The sequence below is a fragment of the Mauremys mutica genome, chromosome 11 (assembly GCF_020497125.1).
Source record: "Mauremys mutica isolate MM-2020 ecotype Southern chromosome 11, ASM2049712v1, whole genome shotgun sequence".
NCBI classification, from domain to species: Eukaryota; Metazoa; Chordata; order Testudines; family Geoemydidae; genus Mauremys; species Mauremys mutica.
Window position 1 is genome coordinate 69,915,999 of NC_059082.1, and position 16,399 is coordinate 69,932,397.

Here is a 16,399-nt window from a genome sequence, read left to right on the forward strand (position 1 = left end):
GGGGTTCCTGCTGCCTGTGGTAACAACTCCATTTCCTCCATCCTAATGGAAATTCAAAAGAGTGTTGTTATGCTGGAGGGTGTTGGTAGACACCAACCAGTGTGTGTTTGATTTGTGGAGCAATCACACACCTCACTGAAGCCAACACCAAACCCTTTCCCTCAGCCTGAATGAGGGAGCAAATACATGCTCCTTTGTTTTCTGATATCTGAAACAATAGAAACTACTGCCCAAACATGGACCAGCATAACAAGGCTGGAATAGAAGCTGAGCCATGGGGGCTGAAAAGTTTCCATTGCAAATGCAAGAGCTGAAATTGGTAGGATTGCAGCAGTATGTGTGTCTGTGGGAGGGAGAAGCAGAAGGTCATCAGGAAATCAGCTAGGAAAGCCAAGAGAGGACCAGAGAAGCACTGGCAGCATGGCGATGAGAGGAACAGGAAGCCAAGAGAAAGTACTTCTTTTAGGCAGAATGCTGGCCGCAGCAGGCTTGGAATTGTGAACAAGGAAGGAAACTGCCTCCAGTTGTCTGTTTCTACAGTGCATAGGAAAGAGGAATTTGTGTACACTCTTTGGTGCAATCCTGTTTATTTACAAAGAAATACCACACTTGTATCATCAATTTCTGCTCATAACACAAACAACCCAGAAAGGCCTTGAATATTAGCTAACTACTTAGGCCAAAAGGGACAATAATATTCCCAGCTGGCTACTGTTGGTTGACACACCAGAGCACAGATAGCAGTCAGACCATTCCGGTGGGGTCAGTCAGTGCCACCTGAGGTCACACACACAGTACACAAATGGTATGTGGCTAAGACAGCCATGTCATGTCCACTAGCCTCCCCTGAAATACAGGAAAGAAGGCAGTGGCAAATTTGAGTGCCATGACATTATTTCCAAACTGCATTCCCTAGTTATGATTAACTCCACTCTTTTGCAAAAATGAAAGAGAAATTTGAATTTCTGCTCCCTGCATCCTCTCAATATTGCCTCTCTCATTTTCTTACTGCAGAGCACAACCTATTACAGAGAATGAGCTAGTGAAGAGGACAGAAAGGAGATAGATTTCTGGGTCCTCGCTTCATGCGGTACTGGGACTTTGCCCTGTTTGCTTTGCACTGCACATTTGACTGGCCCAGTGCTGCCAGCCAGAAGTCAGTGGCTTTTCTTTTTTGCAAACTTTGAGAGAAAATGGGCCCCGGACATTGTGCTGAGCTGACTGACCCCAGAAGGTTTGGGAAGTCTCTGGAAGGGAAGCACTAAAACAGGACTGTCCTGCTGAATACTGTGGGGCTGGTAAGTATGTAATGAGATGCAGTGGGGAAAGGGTTGGGGAGGATTAATAAGGGGTAGGCCTGAATTAACCCCACATGTGGACCTTGTATTCACAGCTAGGTTTTCAGAGTTTGCAGCTCAAACCCCAGTCGGTAATGGACCAAAGCCAAAGAACCCAAACTTGCAGAAATTTGTGTTCTGTCTGATTCTCTCTCCATCCTTCCCCAATCAGAGATGGGCCCAAGAAATGAAGGATGATCCTATGCTGACTCAGGAGGTCTAAGATTAATTCCTGGTTGTCCCACAAGCTCCCTGTGTGACCTGGGGCAAGTCGCTTCATCTCTCAGTCTCCGTTTCCCATCTGTGAAATGGTGATAACAATTAGAGCTGTGCGAAATTTTTTTTAAAAACCCTCGTTTTGGGTCAAACTGACAATGACATTTTACAGACTGTTTGGTGAATCAAAAATTTGGAAAAAAATTATTTCTGGTTGAACTAAAATTTTCATTTTGATACTGACCATTTTGAATCTTTCTGATTTGTTGTTTAATAACATTAAAGGATTTCTTTTAAATGAAAAGTCGTTTCAAACGGAAAAATCAAAATGTTTTGCTTCAAAAACATTTGAAACAAAACACTATGATTTTTTCTGATTTTTTCTTTTGTTTGTTTTTTTTTAACCAGAACAATTTGGCAAAAGTGACACAAATTATCGAAATGTTTCACTGTCACCAGATCCTCATTTTTTTGGCCAGAAAAAAAGTTTTCAGATGAAAAATTTCACTCCGCTCTAATAATAAGTCTTCCTTTCTCCCACCCATTGTCTGACTTTATATAGATTGAAATCTCCTCAGAGCAGAGAATGTTTCTTATCGTGTGTGTGTGCGCGCAGTGCCTAGTGCAATTGAGCCCTGGGTTCAGCTGAGGCCCCTACATGCTACTGTAATACAAATAATAATGAACGTTTGGCTACAAACACTCCAAAGTCCACAGGCACTTGGATCTGGTGCTTTAATTAAGCTCATTGAAAAGCTGGGAACCTTCTGTAAGATTTGGATTCTGGTTTGATTTCAAACATCCCATTGCCAAGTTCAGAATGTTGCATTCTGGGCTTTTAATTGGGGCCCCTCTCTAATGACACCCCCAAATTAAGGCTGAATTAGATTAAAAAACTCTGATTGGCTGAACCTATTCTGCAAACTGTCTGTTTACTGAGCACTCCGAGTATGGTACAGTCGATAGAGCAGCAGCCCAAGGTTAAGCCCTAGGAACAGAGCCAGCTTTGGGGCTTTCGCTGTCCTAGGCAGACTAAAAACTCTACGTCACCCATAGTGCTTAGTCACTCACATAATAAACCTGTCAAGCAAACTCCCTTTCTGCTTGTTTGGCAGAACTGGCTCTGCCTGGAAGTTTGCATCATCTTCTGGCTGTAGTGTGCTTATATAAGACATATATAGGATTCCCTCCTCTCCATATAGCCTACTGAGCTACTGTGCAGTGTTAAGTCTCTGTGCACTTGGGGCTCGATCCTGCAACACATGCTGAGCAACCTGTTCTGATCCACCAACGCACTAAGTGTGGGCTTAAGGTGCCTGAAGTCAATGGAACTAGTCCCTACTTAGAAGTTCAGTGTGTCTCAAATGATTTGCTGGATCAGAACAGAGTGAGCAGCCCTGTGCAAGACTGAGCCTTAGAGAAGATGGCATGTGGAAAAAAGGCTGAAAACAATTGCTTTGAGGGTATTTCAAAACAAAACCAACATGATCATTGTTTTATCATCATATTTGCCACGATGTTCTGCAGTAAAATATCTGCCTGAATTAGAGACTGGAGAGACAAGGTAATCTCTTTTATTGGACCAACTTCTGTTGAAGAGCCAACTTCTGTGGGTGATTAAAGCAGAGGCAACACATAACTGTTGTGCGGTGGGCGGCGGGGGGGTGTATTTTGAACCCATTCCCTGCAAAAAAAAACAAAAAAAAACCCCAAAACAACCGAGCAGAAATCTGAAGGGGGGAGGGGTCGGTGGAGGGGCACATGACCCCATGTGTCTGTTCTCCCCATGCATCATCTCTGGATTAGAGAATGAAGATTGGTGTCAGTAACTCAGAATTCTAATTTTTCTATGTTTGCTGGGGTTATGGTGTAAATCAGGGGTCAGAAACCTTTGAGAAGTGGTGTCTTCATTAATTTAAGGTTTTACGTGCCAGTAAAAGGTTTCACATGCCAGACCGGCAGTGTGGGTGGCAGACGGAACCCCAGACCGGCAGTGGGCTGAGCGGCTCATCCCACTACCGGTCTGGGGTTTCAGCTGCCAGCCTCTGCCAGCCAGGGTCCTGGCTGCCAGCCCCGCTCAGCCCGCTACCGACCTGGGTTCCGTCCATCCAGGCCGGCAGCGGGCTGAGCAGGGCCAGCAGCCAGGACCCCGGCTGGCAGCAGCATGCCACTAAAAACCAGGTTGCCGATCCCTGGTGTAAATGATTCTGGAGTAACACTTGCTCACAAATGAGCTACACTAAAAAGACCACATGGGGCTTATTACTATCAGAGTTAATTCATTCAAACGTGTTCTATGACTTTCATTTGCTTAAACATACATCTCTCTATATGGGTAAAACTGTGCAAACACTTCTGGCTGTAGAATATTGGATTCTGCAGTTCCAACTTCCTCTGCTTAGGTGAGCGGAAGGGACCTAAAGCAGCTACAGCTTCCCCTGGCCATATGGAAAGTGGGGGTGTCACCTCTGCAGCACCAGCCCTCACCAAAACCCCACTCTGCCAGGATGCATCTCTGTGGGAGTCAGTGCTGCAGGGTGGTAGAGGAATATCAGGGGCAGGAGGGTATCACACATATGACCAGCTACTTTACCTAGCATCAACCCCTGCTCAGCCCAGGTATTTTGGCACGAAAATTATCCTAAAATCTGTTGTGTCCTGTCTGTAGCCGGTGCTGAGCAGTCAGTGGGGGATGCAGTGAACAGCAGCAGTATCAAACCTCTATGGCCAAGTCCTCCCCTGCAGGGTAACGGGGGGCTGTTTCCCATACTTCCCTCTATATCTTGCAGAAGTGGATGTGACTGGGCTTCACATGTGGTGCTGTATGTTGGGGCTGAAGATTTTCTCCCTCAGTCGTGTGAAACTAGGGCAGGGGTGGGCAAACCTTTTGGGCCGAGGGCCACATCTGGGTGGGGAAATTGTATGCATGGCTGGGGTAGGGGGTTGGGGAGTAGGAGGGAGTGCAGGGTGTGAGAGGGGGTGTGGTGTGCAGGAAGGGGCTCAGGGCAAGAGATTGGGGCAGAGTATAGAGGTGTGGGGTATATGAGGGGGCTCAGGGAAGGAGGTTGGAGTGCAGGAGGAGTGCAGAGTGCAGGAGGGGGCTCAGGGCAGGGGTGCAGGAAGGGTGTGGATTGCGAGGGGGGCTCAGGGCAGGGGGTTGGGGTTCAGGAGGAGTGCAGGGTGCGGCAGGGGGCTCAGGGCAGGGGGTTGGGGTGCACAGGGGTTGGGATGCAGCCTGGAGCTCAGGGCAGGGGGTTAGGGTGCAGGAGGGGTGTGGAGTGTACGAGGGGGCTCAGGGCAGGGAGTTGGGGTACAGGAGGGGTGCGAGGAGCAGGCAGGGGGCTAAGGGCAGGGAGTTGCGGGGTGGGGTGCAGGCGGGGTTCGGGCTCCGGCCCAGTGCCGCTTACTTAAAGCAGCTCCGGGGTGGCAGCAGTGCGCACCGGGGCCAGAACAGGCTCCCTGCATGCCTGCCCTGTCCCTGGCCCCCAGGAAGTGCTGCAGCCTCTGGGAGAGAGGGGGTGGAGGGCTCTACCTGTGCTGCCCTTGCCACGCCTCCAGGTACCTCCCCCGAAGCTCCCATTGGCTGCAGTTCCCCATTCCCGGCCAATGGGAGCTGTGGGGGGCGGTGCCTGTAGGCAAGGAGCCCTCTGTCCCCCCCTCCCCCCCCCCCCGCCCGGGGTCCACAGCGCCATGGTGCCGGCCACTTCTGAGAGCGGCACGCGGCCCACAGGGGGCAATCCCGCGGGCCGGATCCAAAGCCCTGAGGAGCCGGATCCAGCCCGCAGGCCATAGTTTGCCCACCCCTGCACTAGGGCATATTTTCCTGTGTCTGGGGTTTATTCATATGGGTTTTCTGCTCTCTCCCAGAAATTGGCCCTTATTTTCTGAAGCACCTTTGACAGTTTCTCTGAGATTCCACAAATGGACACTGCAGGATTTTGTTAACACTTGGATACAGTCCGAGTCATTTACAGCCAGGGCCGGCTTTAGGCCAGTTCCACCAATTCCCCCGAATTGGGCCCCATGCCTAAGAGGGCCCCGCGCCCAGTGAGAATCTCTTCCCTGGCTAGAGGTGCCTTTTTAATTTTTACTCACCCAGCAGCGCTCCGGGTCTTTGGCAGCACTTTGGCGGTGGGTCCTTCGCTTGCTCTGGGTCTTCGGTGGAACTTAGGCGGCAGGTCCTTCAGTGCCGCCGAAGACCTGGAGCGAGTGAAGGACCCGTCGCCGAAGTGCCGCCGAAGACTCAGAGCACTGCCCGGTGAGTATAAGCCTCATGTGGTTTTTTTACTTTTTTTTTTTTTTTAATATAGTCATCCCTGCCAAACTATTCGAATTGGGCCCTGCACTTCCTAAAGCCTGCCCTGTTTACAGCAGTTTGGTTTTTAAAGAAAAAAAGCGGCGAAAAGCTTCAGACTGAGGCACTGAGTAGGAGTTAATCGTGGCTCTACATGGCCATCATGGGAAAAATTTACTTTAGCAATAGGAGCCCGCTATGGCTTCCTAGTGTATCACAGTAATCCTAAAGCAATGGCAAACGGTGTCATTGAACACTGCCTCAAAATACATGGAGTAGGGCGGGGTCCACTCTGTTTAGATTTTATTTCTATTTTAACTTCTATGTGGTTGGGATGGTTTTGTTTTTTATCTTCTCAGCTACCGAAAGGCATCACCCAACCAGACACACTCACTAATACTGTAAGCCATTCACTATATGTCTCTTATTTTCCCCCATGAGACTGCAGCACATATGATACAAAAAGAAAAGGCACAGGCATGCCCACAACAATGATCCCCATCTAAGCGAATATTAATGTCAGCTCTTGCAACCTAAGATAAATAGAGTCTCACACCCAACTGTTGCAAAGAACCATTCCCAAAAGCCTAAAGACTTATAAAAGAGGAGCTACCACTTGCCATGAACCTTGCATAAGAAACTAAAGGAGTGAAGAGAAGGTAATAAGAGTGATTAAGGGAGCAGCAGATAAAATCAGTCAGGGTCATAGAAGTGGCCTCTCATTTTGTGCACATACAGGGTTTGCATACACAATTGCTGCAAAATAAATCCTTGGAAAATTAGACCGAGACAATGGAAATTGAGGACATTCAGTCAACATTGTGCAAGATGCAGCCTGAAGCTCTTACAGTCCCATCTCAGTATCACTGTCCCTATTGTTATACTATGTAGCATCTAAGGCAACAGGGCCCCATTAGACAGGCACTGTACAAACACATGTTAAAATACAGCCCCTCTACCAAAGAGGTTACAGTCTAAGTTTTGACAAAAAATGCGTGTGGACAAAACAAACAAAAGGGAGCTGGTGGAGGACAAGGTAACAATAAAGCAAACATATCTTAAATGCCATGACTATTAGTTGTGGATAGGGTGACCAGATGTCCCGATTGTATAGGGACAGTCCCGATTTTGGGGTCTTTTTCTTATATAGGCTCCTGTTACCCCTTACCCCCAATCCCGATTTTTCACACTTGCTGTCTGGTCACCCTAGTTGTGGAGCCACCAATATAGTATGCAGCCTTCATTCATACTCACAGAACTCCACCAGCAGATACTTAGTTTCCTTCAGTGCTCTGTCAAAGTTGCTCTTTTTCAGCACCAGAATGTTGTTCTCCTCTTTGATTTTGGGGAGTCTGGCTTTCTTTGGCTTTGTTTCTTTTGGGCCTATGCCATCCTCTGCTCCAAGACTCGAGAGAAATGGTAAAATGAGGAATGAAAGCCACAGCGTCTTCATCCTGCACCTACTGCACTTCACAGGCACAGAGTGAGAAAAAGGAACTAAGAGCTGAATGTTTGCTGTTAAAATGGCCCTTACCTTATCAGCAGACCAAGTGGCTAATTCCCACATGATAACATTGATAACAAAGCCTGCCATGAGTGGAGCCAACCTTGCTCCTCCACAGGAAAGTCAGAGCTGTTAACCGATAGGATCACTTTTTAGCAATGCTTGGAAAACCAATTCCTGCGCAGGTAAGGGGGGAAGGTTCTCATGAGCATTGCAATCAATGAGAACAATATCTGGAGAGGGAGAGAGGAAATACTGAATAAAGCTTGGTTATAGAAATGTGAGATGAGTTAGTAATGTACCAATAATTAAGAACATCACCTATCTCCCCACTGGAACTTAGGTGCCTATGAACATAAGAGGGCCTTGATAACTGCTCTTAAGGATAATATTTGGTCATCTGTTATACTAATGGGACTGCTTACTGAAGGTCTGATCCAAACCCCATTGACATTAATAGAAAGACTCCCATTGATTTACGAGGGTGTTGGATCATATCCCAAATAAGGTACAATTCAGTGGGTGAAATCTTGGCTTCACTGAAATCAGTGGGAGTTTTGTCACTGGCTTCATTCACCTACTTTGAGAAATGGTAGCAGCATCTGGCCCATAGTAATTAGCTAATGTCTCCATAGACCAGTGTTTCTCAAACTAGGGTCGCCCCTTGTTCAGGGAAAGCCCCTGGCGGGCCAGGCCGGTTTGTTTACCTGCTGCATCCGCAGGTCCAGCCAATTGCAGCTCCCACTGGCTGCAGTTTGCCACTGCAGGCCAATGGCAGCTTGGAATGTCCCTCAGCCCACGCCACTTCCAGCAGCTCCCATTGGCCCGGAGCAGCGAACCACGGCCAGTGGGAGCCGCGATCGGCTGGACCTGTGCACAGGGCAGGTAAACAAACCAGCCCGGCCCGCCAGGGGCTTTCCCTACACAAGCGGCAACCTCAGTTTGAGAAACACTGCCATAGACCTTTGAAGGTGCAAAGCACTCTGTAAATCCAAAGCAGCATTACTGTAAACTGTTAGAATTCTATACAGTGCATATGTGGGTACCCCTTTCAGAGCATGTTGAAGAATATCCTTACAGAGAGATGGTGTATTGCAGGAATAACAGATGGTTTATTTCCCGAAATATTTGCCACATGGTAACTAAAAAAGAAACAGTCTTGTACATTCCTAGCATCCTTTTCTTAGATTATTGACTGGAGTGCAGTGTAGCGTACGGGCCAAAGTTACAGCTTCTGCAGAGGAGACCAAATGATCCGTTGTGAATCTTTACAATCGCTTGCCTTCCTTTGACATCTCACTGAATCTCTTCTTTACGGACATTTCCAGGGTGTAGATGGCCATTTCTTTCCTGGGAAAGTATTGAATGGTGTCTTCACCATTATAATTTTTTTTTCTTAAAGTAGTCATTCAAAGGGTCAGGATGATACCATTTCTGAGAAAGTCAGGAAACCTGTTCTAGGAGGTCCACTTACTCATGGCTATAGAGGCATCTGGTTTTTGAGAAGAAGAAAGGGAGAACATGAAAATATTTGTTAGGGTCTTAGGGAAGGAAGGTGTGGTCCAGGGGCTAGGCCTTGTTTCCAGTCTCAACTCCGCTATTGTTCTGACCTGTGACCTTGGACAAGTCACTTTGCGCCTCTGTACCTTAGCTTCTCCATCTATACAATGGCATATAGTATTACTACCTTCCTTTGTGGAACACCTGGAGATATAAAAACAATGAGGAGTCCGGTGGCACTTTAAAAACTAACAGATTTATTTGGGCATAAGCTTTTGTGGGTAAAAAAACCTTTCTTCAGATGCATGGTGTGACGGGTTTGATCACAGAACCCCCCGTGGGAGCTGCCACCTGGTGTGCCAAGACTACCTTTGCTCCTGGTTTCCCTGCCAGCTCGGGACCCCAGCACCCTGTCTTGCTGAGCCAGACATGCCAGTCTGCTCCAACACAGACCCAGGGTCTGAATTACTCACCCCAAAGCTGCAGGCTTAACTGAAAGCAGCTTACAGAAGTGTACTTGTCTTTAACACTCAGATGCTTAACTCGCAATGGGGTCTAAACCCAAATAAAACCATTTTACCCTGTATAAAGCTTATACAGGGTAAACTCATATATTGTTCACCCTCTATAACACTGATAGAGAGAGAGATGCACAGCTGTCCCCCCCCCCCGGTATTAATACATACTCTGGGTTAATTAATAAGTAAAAAGTGATTTTATTAAATACAGAAAATAGGATTTAAGTGGTTCCAAATAGTAACAGACAGAACAAAGTGAATTACCAAGCAAAATAAAATAAAACACGCAAGTCTATGTCTAATACAGTAAGAAACTGAATAGATAAGATTTCACCCTGAAAGATGTTTCAGTAAGTCTCTTTCACAGACTGGATGCCGCCTTAGTCTGGGCACAATCCTTTCCCCTGGTACAGCCCTTGTTTCAGCTCAGGTGGTAGCTAGGGGATTCCTCATGATGGCTGCCCCTCTTTCTTCTGTTCCACCCATTTATATATCTTTTGCATAATGCGGGAATCCTTTATCCCTCTCTGGGTTCCCACCCCCCTTTCTCAATGGAAAAACACCAAGTTAAAGATGGATTCCAGTTCAGGTAACATGATCACATGTCACTGTAAGACTTCATTACCTGCTTGTCAGCGCACAGGTATACAGGAAGACTTACAGGTAAAACAGAGCCATCTGCAGTCAATTGTCCTGGTTAATGGGAGTCATCAAGATTCCAAACCACCATTAATGGCCCACACTTTGCATAGTTACAATAGGCCCTCAGAGTTATATTTCATATTTCTAGTTTCAGATATGAGTGGTACATGTATACAAATAAGATGACCACACTCAGTAGATTATAAGCTTTGTAATGATACAAGAGACCTTTTGCATGAAGCATATTCCAGTTACATTAGCATATTTTCATAAAATCATATAGAGTGCAACATCACACATGGAGTGAAAATAACAGATACAAGCATAAATATATGTGTATATATATATAATATGCCTGTATCTGTAATTTTCACTCCATCCATCTGAAGAAGGGGTTTTTTTACCCATGAAAGTTTATGCTCAAATAAATCTGTTAGTCTTTAAGGTGCCACCGGACTTCTCGTTTTTGTGGATACAGACTAACACGGCTACCCCTCTGATACTTGACACCTGGAGATATAGGGATGAAAAATATTGTATAAAGGAGTACTTGTTCAAAGCGCAAACCGAAACTGTTAATTACAAGCTATTAATTACCAGTTGTCATAAATATACACAGGGCAGCTGTACTGAATTGCCTTACCTGTAAGGGGTTAATCAGTTCAATTAACCTAGTTGGCACCTGACCAGAAGGACCAATGGGGAAAGAAGATACTTTCAAATCTGGTTGGGGGAGGTTTTTGTTTGGGCTCTCTTTGTTTGTTCTCTCTCCGATAGAGAAAGAGAGGGAAGGAAAAAACATCTCCTAAAAACATACCTGAAATGAGCATCTAAGATTACAAAAATTGTAAGTAAAGCAAAGAAATGCATTAGATTATATTTTGTTTTAGCTTGTGAATTTTCCCTATGCTAAAAGGTAATTTTATTCCTGTTTTGTAACTGGGAAGCAGAGTCAGAGTGGAATCTTCTGTGTTTTAAATCTTTTTATTTACCCTGTAAAGTTACCTTCCATCCTGATTCTGCAGGTGTGATTCTTTTACTTTTTTTAAATAAAATTCTTCTTTTAAAAACCTGATTGATTTTCAGTGTCCTAAAAACTAGGGGTTTGGTCTGTGCTCACATTGTAACCAATTGTTAGTATATTATTCTCAAGACTCCCCAGGAAAGGGGGTGAAGAGGCTTGGGGGGATATTTTGGGGAGACAGGGCTCCAAGTGGCCCCTTCCTGAATATTTTTTTTTAAATCACTTGGTGGTGGCAGCAATACCGTCCAAGGATAAGGAAAGGAATTTGTGTCTTGGGGAAGTTTTTAACCTAAGCAGGTGAAATATAAGCTTAGGGGGCCTTTCATGTGGGTCCCCACATCTGTACCTCAGAGTGGGGAGGGAACCCTGACACCAGTCTACAAAGAAAGGTGATAGTGCGCCTGTAAATGGTGATACAGATGTTAGTAATTTATTCAGATCAATAACAATATAAAATAAAAGTTCTGGAGGAACTAGTCAAAAAAATTTTAAATCATGCCTGAGATTATATCCGCCATTTTAGCAAACGATAAAATAGAAATGATAGATTATGCTATAGCTGTATTTTCTCTTTCGGCCATTGTTGTAGTAGGGCCTGATTCTAAGCCACTGAAGTCTGTGGAGAGATTCCTTTGACTTCAGTGGGCTTTGGATCAGGCTCATAATGTGACTGGAACCATATTCTCTTATCATGCACATAGGACTTGTAATGAAGTAACTGGGAGCTGTGTGTACAGGTTGAGGGCAAGATATGACCCTATATAAACACTGTTGCTAAGTCAACAAATGCAAAAGGATTTTGTGAGAACAACTGACAAAAACTAGAAAGAGGTTGGTTTGACTTTGGTTGTATTTTTTCCATAATCCACTCTTTTCAAAGTTCTTTTATAAGTGACATCCAGGCAATGAGAAGGTATGTGAAGAGGCCTGCATGGGCTGTCTCAGATGAACATCCTTTCAGTAGTTATCTCGGAACACAGCCTAAGCCTCCTAAGTAATAAACCTACAATGACAAGGTCATTTGTTCAAGTGGTTACTTTTCACTGTCTGCCACTGAAACAAGTAATAAGTAACCTAAATCCTTCATGAAGACCCCTTATCAGTGACTACGCAGTATATTGTGAAAGGTTGTTGACCTCAAAGTGATGGAAAGAGGTTAGAGTAAAGCAGGGTAGTTTAGGATGCAGGCCTGCTGGGGCCAGCTGGCAGTGGGGAAGATAATCTGTTTGCTGAATTGTGCAGAAAATTGAAAATTCAAGGGTGTAAAAATCATTCACAACAAAATAGCAAAAATGGTCAGTACTTTTGCACAGCCTTGGTTATAGGAAATAGTGCTTTATGTCTTTAGAGAGCTGTGGAAATAGTAAATGCTGCAGAACTGGAATGATAGCTGTCAATTAATGTTATATGCGGTGTTGTTGTAGCTATGTCAGTTGGGTGAGGTAAAATAAAAAGTTAATATACTTCTTGGTAAGCGTTCTTTTTAAATGACCGTTCCCATTAAAATGTGATACCCTTATTGGGATATGAGTCAAATGGAACATGCGGACATTTGGGCCCCATCTGTATCCACCCGCCTCCATTGCCCCGTATATTTTGATATTTTAAAAATTCCTTTGAAACCAAATGCAAATAAAGAGGTTTTAAAGTGATTTAATGTATTTTATTATTATTACTCTTATTGATACCTTTGGTAAACACTTTGCCCTGAGTTATCACCTTCCATCTAAGGCTTGCAAACATCAGTTTATTTAGCCTAACGGTAGTTTTGTGAGGTAGATAAATATTATTGCTCATTTTATCAAGTCCAACTCCATTAAAAGCAATGGGAAGGTTCCCACTGACTTCAGTGGAATTGAGTCAGTCCCTAAGTGATTTGCCCACGTTCACAAAGGAAGTCTGTGGCAAAGCCATGACTAGAACCTGGGGGTCTTGACATCTGAAGCTGAGTTTTAATCATCCTTCTCTCTGTATTGTATGTTCTTATGCATTATTCAGATCAGATCAGAAGACAGGGAGAGTGATCTAGAGTGTCTTTTTAAAAATTGTTTTGTTTAAATATAAAATACACCTTACAACTCGTATCTCTGCAAAGTTTTCTGCCCGATCTGAACTGAAAGGAGTGCAGATGTCTTTAAAATCCCATCTTTAGCCTCCTTCTGTTACTTCAGAAGAGGTGGGTACAGTGGATTCGTTGTGTCTCTTAACTGTGAAAAATAAAGGCATCTGAAGAAGTTGTTCAAAGAAATAATGGGTAAACTTTAAAAGAGCAATATAAAACCTTTTTAAACGTATCATGCAGTCCTCTCTAAAATGGAAAGATGTATTAATTTCCCACCCTCTACAGAAAATAGAACTGGAAAGAAAGTACAATATACAAATATCAAAAGTGACAGAGGTTTGTCAGCATGGTGTTCAGTGTGGCGCATTGCCATCTAGTGTATGTTGGGGGAATAACAAAGTCATATAAGCTACTTTTAGTGTGATGGTGTAATTAGAATGTAGAGCTATGGTAAGGACTTGTGGCTCCCACAATGTCACTGTCCAGCTGCTATGAGCTCAACACCCTTTCCAACTGACGGTACTGTACAGGTTTGTTAGCACTTTTCCATAAGCAGCTAAATCTCATCCAAGATTGGCAAGATTAGGTCTGTTTTGCCTCTTTCACCAGTGTAAATCAGGAGTCACTCCACTGAAGTCAATGGAATTCCACTGGTATAAAACTGATGTGAATGGAGAATCAGGACAGAAAAAATGGACTAGAAAGTGAAGTGTTTGTACTCACCGCTTATAATGCTGATGATAAATATGCTAGTGAAAAATGTTACTGTAATTATTTACAAGCTCACAAATAATAATTAAGGTAGAAATTTTCAGTTTAAAATAACAGAAAGTCCAGTGAGGGCACAGATTGTCCATGGTTTGTATTCTGTTTGCTTTAACTTATCCCACTGTGCTTATTAGACAGCTTTCAGGATGTCGCTGTTGGTTTTTGTTGTTTGTTTTTTCCATTGCAGATGAATGATCCACCACGAATATTCATTGACTTGTTCACATAGTTGGATAAATCAGCATCATGAAGACTTTATTTAAATTACGAATCCTCCAGTCCGTGTGGACTCCCCAGTCACCTTCTAGATTATTCCACAAAGATAACAGGCGTCTTGTGTCTCAGATTGTTTCACATTATGAATCTATAAACCGGTGTGAACAGGAACTGCCAGAACACTTCAACTTTGCAAGTGATGTCCTAGACAAATGGTCTCAGCTGGAAAAGGTAGCATTTCTTTTACATCACAGATATTGGACCAGATCTTCAGGTGGTGTAAATCAACTATAGAAGAGATATGCTGATTTGCACCTGCAGAAGAACGGATCCTTTATTTTCTTTTCTGTCTCAGAAATCTTTGTATCTTTAAGGTATCAGCTACAAAAGATAATTCACCTTTTAATGTTAGATACACTGTGATCGCTCTATCGTTCTGTAACAATAAGGGATCAGCCCACTAGTTACGTGTGGTCCTTGTTCTTTCTCAGTGTCAGACTAAATAATCCTAATGGTCCCTTCTGGCCTTAAAATGGATGAATCTATGTAGGGTGACAGTAGGGGTCTGACGCTGGGTCTGGCTGAAATGCACAAAGTACAGGCTGGGATGGGTACAAAAGTGGTGTAAAGCTCATCCTTAGACTCTCCTGACTTTTGTGCCATTCTGGGCAGCTCTGGTCTCCTGTTCTGAGTCAGAACAACACAAGCGCTGTTCTAACGTAGACTGGCTGCCTGATGCCACTGGTGTTGTCTAGCAGCTGTACCTTCCATTGGTTATTACATGAGTATGGAAGCAAACCCATCTGAGACCAAAATGATGCCATATTAGTTATAAAGATTATGGAACAGAAAACTCTGTGTGACATATACACCAGGGGTTAGACTGGATCTCCATAGTGAACTCCCAGATATACATGAAATGATCAGAATTGAACCTTTGGGTTATAACGTTACATTAAACCATTTCATATTTCATTGCTTATTTTAACTTCTTGAGTTTTCTGCTAGGATGGGAAGAGACCCGCGACTGCAGCTTTCTGGTGGATAAATGATAAGGGAGATGAGGTGAAGTGGAGCTTTGAGGAGCTGGGATTTCTGTCCAGAAAAGCAGCCAATGTGCTCTCTGACCCATGTGGATTGCAAAGAGGAGACCGAGTAATAGTGATTCTACCTCGGATACCAGAGTGGTGGTTACTAAATGTGGCTTGTATGCGAACAGGTTAGTAAAAATATTTGGATATTACTGAATGTGGTGGAGAATGAAAATAAACTAAAGAGATCTGAAAATCACCAAATTAATTTGAAAAGAGTATGTAAATTAATGAATTTGCTAAGCCAATGTGCCTAATTATTAGTAGTAGTATTGTTCCTTTGTACTGCAGTAGTGCCTCAGAATCCCAGTCATAGACCAAGACCCCCCTGTAATAGAAGCTGTACAAATATGGAGCCCTCTGTTATAACCATGCCACCCCCAGTGGCTTCAATTAAAGGCCAGATTTGGCCAATTGTATTATAACTGGAAGCAGAATATATTAATTTGATATAACCAAACAGTTAAACAATTTGGGCTAACACATCGCTGTTATAATTTTGCAAATGTTGTGTCATCTGCAAATTTTATAAGCATGCTGTCCACTCCATCATCCGATTCATTAATGAACGTATTGAATAGTACCAGTCTGTCCTGGGCCCAGTACTCGTCAATAGTTTCATTAATTATTTGGATAATGGAGTGGACAGTGTGCTTATCAAATTTGTGGATGGCACCAAGCTGAGAGGTTAGAATTCAAAAGGACCCTTGATAAATTGAGAATGGATTTGATTGAGAATCAACAAGATGAAATTCAGCAAAGACAAGTGCAAAGGTAGGGAAAAACCAAATGCATAAATACAAAATGGGGAATCACTGGCTAGGCAGTAGTACTGCTGAAAAAGATCTGGGTGTTATGGTGGATCACAAATGAGTCAACAATGTGATGCAGTTGCAACGAAGGCTGATATAATTCTGGGGTGTATGAACAGGACTGTTGTATGTAATACAGAGGAGGTAATCTTTTAAATATTTGCCAGAAGCTGGGGATCAGCAATGTGGAATAGATCACTTGCTGATTACTTATTCATTCCCTCTGGGGCACCTGGCATTGGCCACTGTCAGAAGACAGGATACTGGGCTAGATGGACCTTTGGTCTGACCCAGTATGGCCGTTCTTATGTTCTTAAATGGGCTGCATCAAACCCCAGCTCTAAACATCTTCAACTTTGGTGTATTCAAGATCTTGACTGAGAGTTGGTAACTTAGGCCCATCTCTACTCATGAT

General features: G+C 43.9%; 2 protein-coding genes across 5 annotated transcripts in view; one reads left to right on the forward strand and one right to left on the reverse strand.

Annotated features, from left to right (window-relative positions):
- The window catches only part of PDILT (protein disulfide isomerase like, testis expressed), a 44,011-nt gene extending 36,037 nt beyond the window's left edge, over window positions 1-7,974 (reverse strand). The window contains exon 1 of the mRNA XM_044979948.1: window positions 7,102-7,974. Within this exon, the coding sequence (XP_044835883.1) occupies window positions 7,102-7,441 (340 nt within the window). The 5' untranslated portion in view covers window positions 7,442-7,974. The remainder of the gene's footprint in view (window positions 1-7,101) is intronic.
- The window catches only part of LOC123344132 (acyl-coenzyme A synthetase ACSM4, mitochondrial-like), a 28,145-nt gene continuing 12,892 nt past the window's right edge, over window positions 1,147-16,399 (forward strand). For 2 of the 4 annotated variants that reach the window (XM_044979944.1, XM_044979947.1), the window contains exons 1-3: window positions 1,147-1,298; window positions 14,053-14,312; window positions 15,090-15,300. In XM_044979944.1, the coding sequence (XP_044835879.1) occupies window positions 14,112-14,312; window positions 15,090-15,300 (412 nt within the window). In that variant the 5' untranslated portion in view covers window positions 1,147-1,298; window positions 14,053-14,111. Of the gene's footprint in view, window positions 1,299-2,770; window positions 3,118-10,715; window positions 10,859-14,052; window positions 14,313-15,089; window positions 15,301-16,399 lie in introns of those variants that run through there. The other 2 variants (XM_044979946.1, XM_044979945.1) reach the window with 2 other exon arrangements.